This window comes from Haliotis rubra, unplaced genomic scaffold (genome assembly GCF_003918875.1).
Source record: "Haliotis rubra isolate DU_JTF1 unplaced genomic scaffold, ASM391887v1 Scf16, whole genome shotgun sequence".
NCBI lineage: Eukaryota > Metazoa > Mollusca > Gastropoda > Lepetellida > Haliotidae > Haliotis > Haliotis rubra.
Genome location: NW_025765558.1, coordinates 2,210,207 through 2,223,724, shown reverse-complemented (window position 1 = coordinate 2,223,724; position 13,518 = coordinate 2,210,207). Strand labels below are relative to the sequence as shown.

Below are 13,518 nucleotides of genomic sequence, written 5' to 3'. Positions count from 1 at the left end.
TTGTATTACTTACACAAGTCACTGCCGCAGTAAAACAATGGTACATAATTCTCCACACACATATACATTTAACATCGCTGCATCACTTACCAGCCCCTAGCACATCTCTCAACGGCCTGGGTTGTTGTTTGATTTGTTGCTTAACGCATCACTCAGAATATTCCAGCTATATGGCGGCGATCTGTAAATAATCGAGTCTGGACCAGACAATCCAGTGATCAACAGCGTGAGCTTCGATTTACGCAATTGGGATTCGATGACATGTGTCAACCAAGACAGTGAGTCCACCCGATCCCGTTAGTCGCCTCTTTACTTTAACTTGAGTTTGTTACATGAATTGGACTGTATTTACTCTCCCCCCAAACAAGAATCGTTGAGGTAATATTGATACATCAAATTTCAAATATTTTTCAAAATTAGTGTTTGATTGTTACATAAACCGTTATAATGCTGGTTTGTGTACATGGAACGAAGGCACAGCGCAAAAACGCTTCTTCAGAAATGTTGATGCACGTTTACGTTTGAAAGTGTCAACTTGCATGAAAATGTCATGGAGAAAAAGTAGCTTGCAATATGCATGTGCAGTTCTGAGGAATCGTGAGCGAGGGCATTGTCTATATAAGGCCGTTTTGCTTTAACAGGTTCATTGGCATTTTTTAGCTAAATGAAAGAATATCGTTGTGCCGCGACTCACTTCTGTAAATGTGAATATTGTCATTGGACGTCTTGAGACTGGGGAGTCTCAATCTGCCGTTGCACGTCACCTCCATGTTCACCAGAGTACCATCAATCGTTTATGGAACCAATATCAACAAACCAGTTCTACGCAACATCGGCCTAGGATTACCACTGCAACGTAGTATAGGTAGATCCGGGTATTTCAATAGCGGAATCAAACTGTCACAACAACTGCAAGTGCAAGTGCAGTGCCTGGTTTAAGGAGAGTGTCGGCGACACCAATCGTAATCGTTTACGAGAAGCTGGACTTCGAGCCAGAAAGACATCGACGTCGACGGGTCCAGTGGTGCAATAACGTTCGATTCTGGAATCTACAAAACCTATCGTTCACTGACGAATCACAATTTCTGTTCGATGTCGAAATGAAAGTTTTGTCCAGAATTGTGCCGCCCAGGTTGACCGATATGATGGTGGGAGTGTCATGATGTGGGGAGCCATTATCCTGCACGCAGAAATCGAACTTTGCGCGCCTTCGGGGCCTTTTAATTGCTGTTCGGTAAAGAGACGAAATCTTAAGGATTCAGATGGAGTTGTTCCAGGGAGTTGTTCCAGCACGATATAACCAGGCCTCACACATCACATGCCACTATTCAGTATCTTCAGAATGAGAACATTACAGTGCTTTCTTGGCTTTCGAATGGCCCAAGCTCTACCCCATCGAGCATTTGTGGGATTAGCTTGGCCGACGTGGTACGAGAACGTCAACCGGCACCCCTGGCGTTAGATTAACTGTCGCAGGTATTACAAGAGGAACGGGTCAGAATTCCACTAGGTCGAATTCAAAGGCTTACTCAGTCCATGCTGAGACGGTTCAGAGCGGTTTTAATAAGCTCATGATGGCCCAACAGATTTAAAGACAACGCTCAACTTTGATCTTCATATTGTCTGATATGAGGCTTAATTACATATGTTATCTCACTTTAAAGTCAGCAAATTAAATTCATGAATATACGGTATGCCTTTTCTTTTTTAGGAGAGTATATATTTGACCCCACTTGTATCTGGATGTATGTCAGGGCCACAGAACATTGTCATTCAATGCCATGTAAGAACATAATAATGATTTATGGTTTTCTAATGGCATTGGAAATCTCAATTTCTTTTTAATGAAACGTGATAACTGGTTTGTGATATAGATTTGCGGCAGAAATTCTTTGGTATTCTTCTAAATTAAAACAACAAAACGGTATAATGCTTTTGTTGTAAATTCACAAACGATATTGCGAAAATGTGCAGCGTAAATTGAAATCTCTAAAGCATGTTTTTAATGGGTTTGAACAATGTCCATCATTCATATGTATATGTTCTGTTAAAATGTAGAGGATTATTCAATAAAATTGTGCTACAACTATTGATATTTAATATTATCTTTAATGAGAAAAATAACATACAAATGTAAGAGTAACATCTGAGATTTGCATTAGTTGTTGAACGTCAGATGACCATAGATGTTGCCAGATTGGTGGCCAAAGCACCCATCACGTCATTAACCATAAATAGTCAAACACATTATCGTGTGGATTCGCCTCATATTCTCAAGACAGTCCCGGACACGAGGTACAGGGCATATAGAACATGGGTCAGAATTGGAGCGAATCTTAAAGTTGTACCAATAGTAAGCGGATCCTGCAAGTTCCTTCTTTGAATGGCATATTTAGAAGTTGGTGAATCAGATAAGGACAAACTTAATGGACAAACAACTTCTTCATTCGGGTGATGCGACGTTTCGATACAGATTCTTGTATCGTTGTCAAGTGTTTCGATACAGATTCTTGTATCGTTGTCAAGCGTGTCTATACAGATTCTTGTATCATTGTCAAGCGTGTCGATACTGATTCTTGTATCGTTGTCAAGCGTGTCGATACAGATTCTTGTATCATTGTCAAGCGTTTCGATACAGATTCTTGTATCGTTGTCAAGCGTTTCGATACTGATTCTTGTATCATTGTCAAGCGTTTCGATACGGCTTGACTACGATGCAAGAATCTGCATCGAAACGTCCTATCACCCGAATAAAGAAGTTGTTCATCCATAACGTTTGTTCTTATCTGATCCTGCAAGTGACAATAAGATCTAAGCTTCACATGCACTGGTGGCAACATATGCTCATTTGAAGTTGAGTCTGCCTTTTGAAACCCTAAGATCAGTAGCGACTATAATTTATTCGATTGGCATGTTAAAAGGTTTATATATTTCATGAAGTTGTTTAGAAGGTTGTTCAGAAGCTGACGTACCGCGTTGTATGCTTATCATTTTCCCGTGTATTCCTTCAGCCACATTTAAGGAGTCAAGCAGCTCATCATCTTTGCTACTGAAATCATGGTCTCCATGTTTCGCTTTTGTCTTGGATGTATCGAAATCATGTACATTTGTTGCCTAATACTTGGGAGTTTGGTACAGTTCACTAACACATGTATGCCGGATCTACAATATGGAAAACATCTAGTTGCATCAACGTTTAAGATGATCGAAAAGTCATCTCTGTTCGCCTGTGCTGCTGAATGTGCCTCTTATGGGATATGCAAATCCTTCCAATTTGAATCAGGCCCAAGAAAGTGTCATCTAAATGTTCTCCAGTATATGGAAGGAGGTGGGGAAGACACTGGCTTCATCCACAGTAGAATTATGAACTGGAACAAGGTAAGACTGGAACTGCATGAATGTTAATAAATGTGTATAGACATGGGTCGAGCTCTATTGCCTGCAAAATCAAGGAAATCACAATGTTTAGCTCGATATTAGGGTAAAATATTTTCAGGTTTAAAACTCTTATGTTGCTGCAAAACGTTTATTGCTTCGCTAGCTCATGATGATAAAGTCATCCTGTTTTCCTTACACAAATCATAAGAAACCATGAAGATCCGAGTTAGAATTGATCTTCAATACCCCATGCTTGTCGTAAGAGGCGACTAACGCGATCGGGTGGTCAGGCTCGCTGACACATGTCTTCGTATCCCTATTGCGTAGATCGATGCTCATGCTGTTGATCACTGGATTTTCTGGTAAAGACTCGATCCCTCAAAATCAATGACGACACCGGGTGATCGGGAAAAGAGTAAGCACGTCATGTCCTACCGAGAGCACGCCCACAAAGGGGCGTCGGGGTAGCTTGGTGATTAAAACGTTCGCTTGTCACGCCGAAGACCCGGGTTCTATTCCCCACATGGGTGCAATGTGTGAAGCCCATTTCTGGTGTCCCCGCCATGACATTGCTGGAATATGATTTGGCAACGTAAAGCTAAACTCACCCACTCACACAATGTTCATATTTCTACATGTCCTTAAACATCACATATTATAATTGTTACAGACAATACTTGGTCCTTGTCAGAACAAACAATGTGGAATCACGGAGAGATGCAGTGTGAAGAGAAATGGCAATGTGCAATGTGGTATGTACAATGCTTTACGATGGATCCATATTGTCTACAGCCATGATCTACTTCACTAAGGTCACTGAAATAGTATTGACAGAAATTGGCTTTGATGAACAAACAGTTGGGTAAAACTCCGAAAGCCGGAAATGGTGTGTGAAACACTGACTCTTAGGAGTGAATATTGAGGGGGAAAAAACTACTTCGATAGTGATAGTCTATTGCAACCAACTATTGCAATGCTATTGCAGTAATTTTTCTCTCCTTGAATTGTGTCATTTAAAGTCATTTTCAAAGTGAATGCATAGTTTATATGAATAGTTCTTTTAATAACTGATAAGAAAGTTGAAACGCAGATCAAGTAAACAGTTAAAACATTCTCAATGAACCTGCAAGTCTGTACTCTAAATCAAAGTGAACGAATCTGGTACTTCCAGTATTTTGCACTGCGCATTTATCAACGGAAGTCAATTACTAAACTATCGATAGTCACACATACTATCGATGTATCGATAGTTTTTCGTGTCTACCATCGATTAATTGCTATCGGAGACTCATCAGTTGCAATCCATCGATAGTTCGATGCATCGTTACAGCCCTACTAACTGTACATCCTTTGTAATACCTACGAAGTTCGTACGACCATATCTTAATCTTAATTTAGAACAGTTGTGGTTTGGGTTATTTAGGTTTGACCTTTGACGCGTATACACCATCACTTTGTTTGGCTCACAAACAACCACAACCATATGAAAATCAAACGACCACAATCTTGATATCGTTTCAAAACTGTATCTATCTGCCACTATTTAACTTCTTTAAGTGGACCCTCAAAGGGGGTTGAAGTATAGTAAAATTATTGTCCTCCTGAGAGGGTACGCAAGTCCCAAAACTTTCAAAGTCAATTTAAACTTACCAGGCTTTTTAAACGTAGTATTCTTGTTATTTAATGTTGGCTAACATTTCTTAAAATCGCCAACAGCTGAAGGGATGGTGTAAATCCAACTAGACTCCATGCAGGTAGCAAAGGTACTGTAAGTCCCATGGTCCCTGTTATGGTGATCTACCTTCAGTTGTTGGCGATCTATAGCCTGTTTTTATATTGTATTCTCCAAATAGTACTATTAGTTTTAACTTTCCACGCCAGTTTTAATTCTAATTGTGATATTCTAGTTGTTGTATTGTCCTTTGACGACAGGTTTGTATAATATCCATATGTTCCATTTCAATGTCAAATATGTTCTCGTCACGATATGGCTGAAATATTGCCGATGTGACGTTAAATATTAACTCACTTACTTTCAGTGGAATTTAGAAGTTGATGTGATAATACAACAGGAAAAGCTCTATGGTTATAGAACTTCTTCATTAGTAAGTTATCTTTGTTCATGCTTAATTTGGTTTTGGTCGTATTGGCAAAGTGATGTAAAACTCACCTATTCTTATTTTATATCGTAATTAAGAGAAAAAATGGACAGTAGTTTGTGTAGTATTTCACTGTCCTTGTAATGGACACCCTGCCAATGTGTTTCTATCATCAAGGATTTGTTTCTTCCAACAGAGGCATTTCTATCTAATATTGCAAAGGACAAACCAGCAAGTGCAAGTTCAATATGGCGAGGTGATGCGTTCCCGCCAGGTGTTGCTGTGGACGGTGATGTCAACCCTCTGTGGACATCAGGATCCTGTTTTGCTGTTGATATTGGTGATTTCTCACCGTGGTGGCAGGTGGACCTCCAGGACACCTATGTCGTTGTGGAAGTTCGAGTCACCAACAGAAATAAAGGCCGTAAGATAAACGTTTGCCTGCTGTCTTCATGATATTGAAATAATAACGCTATAATAAGGCTATAAAAGAATACCAGTTAACTTTCTTAAATTTTAAATATAATATCCATAGCAATAAAACGTTCGTTTAATAATCTCATAAATATCTATAAATAAATATACTCTCCCAAAAAAGAAACGCATCATGAAAATAGCAATGTCATATAGCAATGATTTAAAACGTGATTCATTTTACAAAAGGTTTTGCTCTGTTGATGAGTCCTATGGTGTTTATGTTTTGAAACATCACAACAAAACGCACCATCCGTAAAATACCCGTATTTAACAGCATGATTTTCAATTTCGGCGTGTAGTGTCACAGAATACACAATTCACATGCAAGGCACGTGAAAGTTGGGGATCAGATAGTGTCAATGATGGGTATAAAAGGTTGATCGCTGTCTGTCGATTATTCACTGTATTTGGAATATTGTTGACGAACGCAAAGTGCCACGTCTAAGTGAAGCCAACCGTCATATCGCCATTGGTTTGCTTGAAGCTGGCCAGTCTCAACGTGCAGTTGCCCGACGCATGAATGTTCACCAAAGCACCATTTCACGGCTCTGGGAGAGATGTCGCCGGCAGAATTCGGTAGCAGATGCCCCTCGTATTGGGCGACCTCGAGCGACCACTGCGACGCAGGATCGCTACATCCGGGTACATCACCTGCGTCATCGAACAGCTACGGTACCAGTACCGCTCGACAAATACCCGGATTGAGGAGGCTTTCTGCACAGACCATCAGGAACAGGTTGAGAGAGGCTGGTTTACGTGCCAGAAGACCTTATTTTGGCCCTGTGCTTCGAAAACAACATCGTCGACATCGAGTTCAATGGTGCACCAACGTTCAGGCCTGGAACCTACCGAATTGGCGTAGAATCTGGTTAAGTGATGAATCACGATTTCTATTGGAACGACGCGATGGAAGAATGTGGGTGTACAGACGTCGACGTGAACGTTTCACCGACTCTTGCGTTCCCCAGGTGGACAGATTCGGCCGGGGCAGTGTTATGATGTGGGGTGGAATCAAAGTGCCAAAGACGGATAAGTCTGCATTCCCAGTGTGCAATTTCGCTATATTTCATTGACCCATAAAGCCTACAAGATGTTTCAAAATAAACATAAGTTGAAATTCCTATATGCGTTTCTTTATTGGGAGAGTATATTATAAATATTGTAATAATACATGCTTCAGGTATCGTACTTTATCAAGGGATTGTCTGGTCCAGACTCGATTAATTACAGACCGACGCCATCGAGCTGGAATATTGTTGAGTGCGACGTTAAACAGAAAACAAACAAACCTATGAAATTAAAAAAGTTTTGTTTCAGCTGAACGACTTCACGACTTTAGTATCGACGTGTATCGAGGCGACCCTGCTGGGAACCCCCATGTCAGCCCACAACAGTGTTACATGTACAATGGAGCCGTGACAGAGCCGGGCAGGACAGTTGCCCTGCAGTGTACGTCACGCGTCACTGGCCGCTTCATGAGACTTAGTGGAACGAATACCCTTAATAGGAAAGATCTCCTCCAGTTTTGTGAAGTCCAGGTCTTTGGCTTTAAGCCTTTACAGTAGTGTGGATAAATGATAACATGATGTTATTAGTGGTGTTTTTTAAACATGCTCCCCTCTCCGGGTGTTATCTTTTCTTGAATTCTACTACATGAGATAGTAAAATACAGGAGTTTATGCCTAGGGGGAAAGGTGATGATGATGATGATGATGATGATGATGATGATGATGATGATTTTAAGAGGGGGTCTCCCATTTTGCTCTGGAGAAAGGTAGGGGGGCAGGGTCTCATTAATTTTGTACAAATGTACTGGGGTGGGAAGAGGTCAGCAATTTTGTACAGAAAAATACAAAACAACTTATGTTGTCGCACTTTGAATAATGTTGTTTTATTCATCGAAAACGCGACAATGCGACACATGTAGCGACAATGCGACAAATGGCTAAAATGTCGCGTTATCGCATTGTCGCGCTTTGGTTAATTTTGACACTTTTTGTTTGTTTTTGTGAAGGCGAAAACGCGACAATACGACAACGCAGTACTGCCCCTTATAAGAATCCATACTGAACACTCTCGGACTGCTTGTTTAAACTGTTCTGTTCGATCGAGTGCATGTGAAACTGCAGATATTTTTGCATAAACATTATGGTACATGTTGCCAAAACACCTCGGATATTATCGGTGGAATACCACGAAAACCAAGATTTTGTTGAAACATATATGCATGATATGTCCACATTAAAAACAGTCGATTGAGATAGGTAATGATATACACGACACAAGGGAATGTCCCAAATGGTAACTTCAACATTTCGACATTGACTCAATTGTCTGCGTTGGACAAGGAACGTGAGGAGCAAGCAACGTCGCAATTGTATCGAATCCTAGAAGGGATATTGTCGCTATGTCGCATTGTCGCGTTGTCAAAAACAAGTAAAGTGAGGCAAAATAAACCAAAACGCGACACGCGACAATGCGACATATAATATGTGGCATTGTCGCGTGTCGCGCTTTAGTCATATGTTATAATACATACTATACTCAATATTTTAACAGGGGGGCGGTGGGGTAGCCTAGTGGTTAAGGCGTTCGCTCGTCACGCCGAAGACCCGGGTTCGATTCCCCACATGGGTACAATGTGTTAAGCCCATTTCTGGTGTCCCCCCGCCGTGATATTGCTGGAATATTGCTAAAAGCGGCGTAAAACCAAACTCACTCACTCACTCACTCAATATTTTAACAAAGCGCGACACGCGACAATGCGACAACGCGACATTTCATCAAAATGTCGCATTGTCGCGTGTCGCGTTTTAGTTAATTTTAGGCTGTTTTACACATCTTACATTGGGCGACGCGCGACAACGCGACATATTTTGACCTTGAAAATTGTCGCTATGTCGCGTGTCGCCCTTGGAGGAATGAAAAATATATTATTCCAAACGCGACACGCGACATCGCGACAATGCGACAAATGGGCGAAATGTCGCGTTGTCGCGATGTCGCGTGTCGCGTTTTGTTTAATTTTGCTTGTACTTGAGAGGGCGACAACGCGACAATGCGACAACGCGACAATGTCCCTTCCAGGATTCCATACAATTGTGTTCGATGTCTGTGGTGGCTTGACAACATGTACTCAAAGTCACAGTCAGAACACCTTTGAACATATTTAAGTTGATTTGGGACCATGCTCCCACTGTCTTTTGATCGTCAGTTCAGCTTTGAAATATATGATATAGCATGGAAAAAGAGATTAGTTCTTGTTTTTTGTATCTTATTAGACATGCACAAAGTCTGTTGTTAGCAACTGTCTATCAGCAAGTTACAGCTACAAGAAATCAATAATACCAATTAACCAACTCTTTCTTTTCGAATGCACTGTACAAAATCTAGACGACTTGTATGTGAAACGTTCACAGGTACAAGCACACGCACGCGTACACGCACACGCACACACACATATACATAGTCTGTTGATATTATTGTCTTCTACCTGTATCCATATTTCTTTCAAAGTTTGATTGTAGATTCACGTGTTTTATTGCTTACAAATCTACACGACGGCAGTAAAACAATAGTACATAATTCTCATGCAATTCTCGTTTTATATCTAATGACCCATCTTGTTCCTCTGGTGCATTTTGTGAAGATAATTTACACTATTTCTTTCTGTGTCCAAATTATGATAATTTAAGAAAATGATATGCATTTTATAGAAATGGATAAAATCTCAAATCGGTCCTTTATGGAAATATTCAAGCATCAGAAATTGAAAATTTGCAAATTGTTAAATCTGTTCATTGTTTTATCGAAAAATCTTGTCGATTTAAGTTTTAAGAATTAATGTACTGAAATATAATGTAATACATAACTGTAAACCTACTGTGAATGAATTTATTTCATTCATCAAATTCAAGGTCATTTAATTATTTACCGTTGAAATGTCATACATATGTACATAAACAAGGCTGTTGTACTGGAGTGGCATTAAGATAAGCTTTTGGCTTGTTTGCCAATCCTTTTCATTACTCATAATGAATAAAATTTGCTTAAATCATGCAATTCTCACAAGGTTCCTTATATTTCGGATTAGGCATGTGCATTACATTCCCAGCCACGCGTACCATCACAACATCACTTCCCAGTCCCCAGCACATCTGGCAACGGCCTGGGATGGGAACAATGTGCACCTCGACGTTTGATGTATTGTATGACTATTAGACAATATCTAGTATAAATCCAGTCGGGCCAGTAAATCTCCACAGTCACTGGCCCGACTGGCTAGCTAGTGAATTTTCACGGGGTCATGTTGTAAATATATCACTGTCTCCGACTTGGTAAGTTGTAATACACTTTTAAATCATGCAAGATTATGGCCTGATAAAATGTTGATCATATTAGCAGCTTCATGATGAAACCCGTGTCATGCCGATAGTGTCTTAGTCTCATCTATTTTGTAATATTTTGCTTAGTTTCTACATTCAAATTTCGGGCTAGTGAATTATTTTGTGGGCTAGTAACTTTCAGGCGTAGCAAAATGTGTAAACTATTTCACACACTGATTACCATGTTAAATAAAGGTTTGCCTTACAACTCTTAGTACTTAGTATGCCTTCATTTATACTTTTAGTATAAAACTAAACCAAAGAAAGTGTTTTTTTGCATTAACAGTTAACATTGCTCATCGTAATACATGACATAAGGCAGTAAAACAAGTTGTGCTTTGGATTAAATATATTGTCTTCACAACAATAGTTTATATATTCACAAAAAAACGTATATGAAATTTCAGATATTTTTTAATTTTATAATTTCGCCATTATAATACTGGCTTGTGTACATGGAGTGAGTGAGTGAGTGAGTTTGATTTTACGCCGCTTTTAGCAATATTCCAGCAATATCACGGCGGGGGGACACCAGAAATGGGCTTCACACGTTGTACCCATGTGGGGATTCGAACCCGGGTCTTCGGCTTGTGTACATGGAACGAATACACGGCGCAAAGACGGATCTTCGGAAACTGTAATGCACGTTCAACGTTTACGTTCGAAAGTGTCAACTCGCATAAGAATGTCATGGAGAAAAAGTGGTGCACACGCACGTGCAGTTGAGGACTCGTGAGCAGGGCGTTGCCAAAATAAGGCCGCTTTGCTTTTAGACAGTTATTATCATTTATCAGCTTCATGAATATCTCGACTTATTGTTGTAAATAGAAACATTGCCTTTGGACGTCTGGAGGCTAGGGAGCCTCAATCCGGTGCACGTCACCACAATGTTCACCAGAGTACCATCGGGTACATCCGGGTACACACGGAAATGTGAGCTTTTACCTGACCAGACTAAGACTAAATCGTGTCGCATATCCTCTACTAGTAACAAAATGCCTCTGATGGAACAACGACGTTTGAGCTCTAAATTATCAAGAATATTTGCCCTCAGAAACAACTATTTAAATCATGATGGATATGGGAATGTGCCAAATAATTAATCGAGTTTATTAGAGGATTGTGGCATATTCCTCAACTATGTGTGTTTGTAAGTATAAGTGAGTGAGTTTAGTTTTACGCCGCTTTAAGCAATATTCCAGCAATATCACGGCGGGGGACACCAGAAATGGGCTTCACCCATTGTACCCATGCGGGTCTTCGGCGTGACGAGCTAACGAACACTTTAACCACTAGGACGACGAGTTTGATGATTTTACGTCGGCTTCTGGCGGGTGCCAATTTCGCCGACGGGGCAGGTGGGTTTTAACAATAAATATGAATAGTTGGTGATAAGGAATAATATACCATGCCCCCAAAAATGTAAATGTAGGGACGTTAACCTAAATGAATTTTTTAATAAAAACGTTAAAACATAAGATAAAAATAACAAAAAGCCGAATTTATAAAGGGAAAGGAAGCGAAAACAAGAGGTGGTTTGTGGTTTACTAAGAGAGAGAGTGGTAAGTATTTGATAGGTTATGAGAAAACGGGGGCCTAGGGTGAGGGTGGGGTGGATGGGGGTGGGGAATGAGAGATAGGTATAGCATAGGTGGACTTTATATAGATAATACAGTTAAGCTGCATTGTGGTATACATAAGGGCGCCTATAAAATAAACAAATAGGGTTTAAAGAAGGTGAGGGGTGGGGGTGGGGGGAGGGAGCAAAGAAGGCGAGTTTGGTTGGTATATAGAAGAATGGGTGGGTGGCCGTGCCTGAGGGGAGAGGTGGGATATTGTTGGTGAGGGTGATTGATGAGACGGGATTGAAATGGAGTGATTGCTAGGGGCGCGGACGTCGGAGAAGACAATGTATGCTGTAGGGCTGGAGCTGGTGTTATTGTAAGGGTAAGCCGTAGCTGGGAGAGGTGGGCTACCCCGCCGCCCCTTACAGGTATGGACCGCCTCCGTGGTGTAGGGGTTAGAGCGTCCGCCCGACCGCGTCATACCAAAAGACGATAAAATATGGTACTTGTTGGTCCCTGCCTCTCGCTCGGCATTAATTGGTGCAACAAGGACTGGTCGGCTCGGAGTCAGTATAATGTGTCTGAGTGGGGTATTCATGCTTCACTGCGGCATGGTATCTCAGTGGGCTAGCACTATAACACCAGCTTAAGTCTAGGCTAGTACAAGCAGCCGCACATACATATACACACGCATGCACGTCGTCATATGAGCGAAATATTCTCAAGCACGACGTTAAACCCAATTTCACCTCACCTCACCTCACCTTACAAGTATGAAATTCGTAAATGCATATTATTAACTTATGTTTGAAAATGTTGAGCTAATGTACATGTACAATTCAATTTAACCAGTGAAAATTCGACCTAGAATTGGTCATGCTGGTTGACGTATGTCATTTTATACAGTTATATATTTAATGAGGCTGAGAACATCAATAATCCATATCGAATTACTGTTTGTAGCACCCTAATAGTAAAACACCATTACCAACATATTGATTTTTCGTCAAGATAATATTTCCGGGTCAGTGTTTACCGTTAGGAAGCAAACAATGGCATTAGTGTCGATTAACAATGTATTTTATCTGTCAGTAAATAAATTATATCTTGGCGTCGCGCTCTTAGTCGCATGTGTCATAACATCGTCTACTGTTTTGGTAGTGTTTTCAAAAACATCACAGCAAAGTATACTTGGAGCAGGATATTTCTCCTTGATGTCCTTGAGTGAAACATATACGGAAGCCCATATTGCCATAATCTTGCCAATAGGGAATTGGACCCTTGGCGTTTTACTGCGCAAAAAGTTGCAGTCATAAGTGACAATCATATATCTTCTGCATAAATACTAAATGAATCTAAAGTATAGTCCCTTGTTTTAAGTAGTCAATGGATATTCGATCTTGATATATTTGATACCGTTGTTGACTTAAGGATCTCCTTTTCAACTTTGTAACGTTTTCATTATATTTGTACTGTTTTGCTCAAATTCAGGTATCAAGTGTGTACTTTCGTTTGTCCGGTAGTGTAATGTAACAAAACATGACGTAATCATAAGGACGAACATCTATGCCATAACACATCTTCATTAGTTTGACAATCTCTGAGAATAAGTTT

The 13,518-nt window shown here is 40.4% G+C and overlaps 1 protein-coding gene across 1 annotated transcript; it reads left to right on the top strand.

Moving 5' to 3' along the window:
- The first annotated feature begins 3,196 nt into the window (after positions 1 to 3,196).
- On the top strand, positions 3,197 to 8,327 carry LOC124271392 (fucolectin-6-like). Its single transcript, XM_046706535.1, has 4 exons — positions 3,197 to 3,378; positions 4,049 to 4,130; positions 5,674 to 5,901; positions 7,272 to 8,327. The coding sequence occupies exons 1-4, from the start codon at positions 3,202 to 3,204 to the stop codon at positions 7,517 to 7,519; spliced, it is 735 nt and encodes a 244-aa protein (XP_046562491.1). The 5' UTR covers positions 3,197 to 3,201; the 3' UTR covers positions 7,520 to 8,327.
- The last annotated feature ends 5,191 nt before the right edge of the window (positions 8,328 to 13,518 follow it).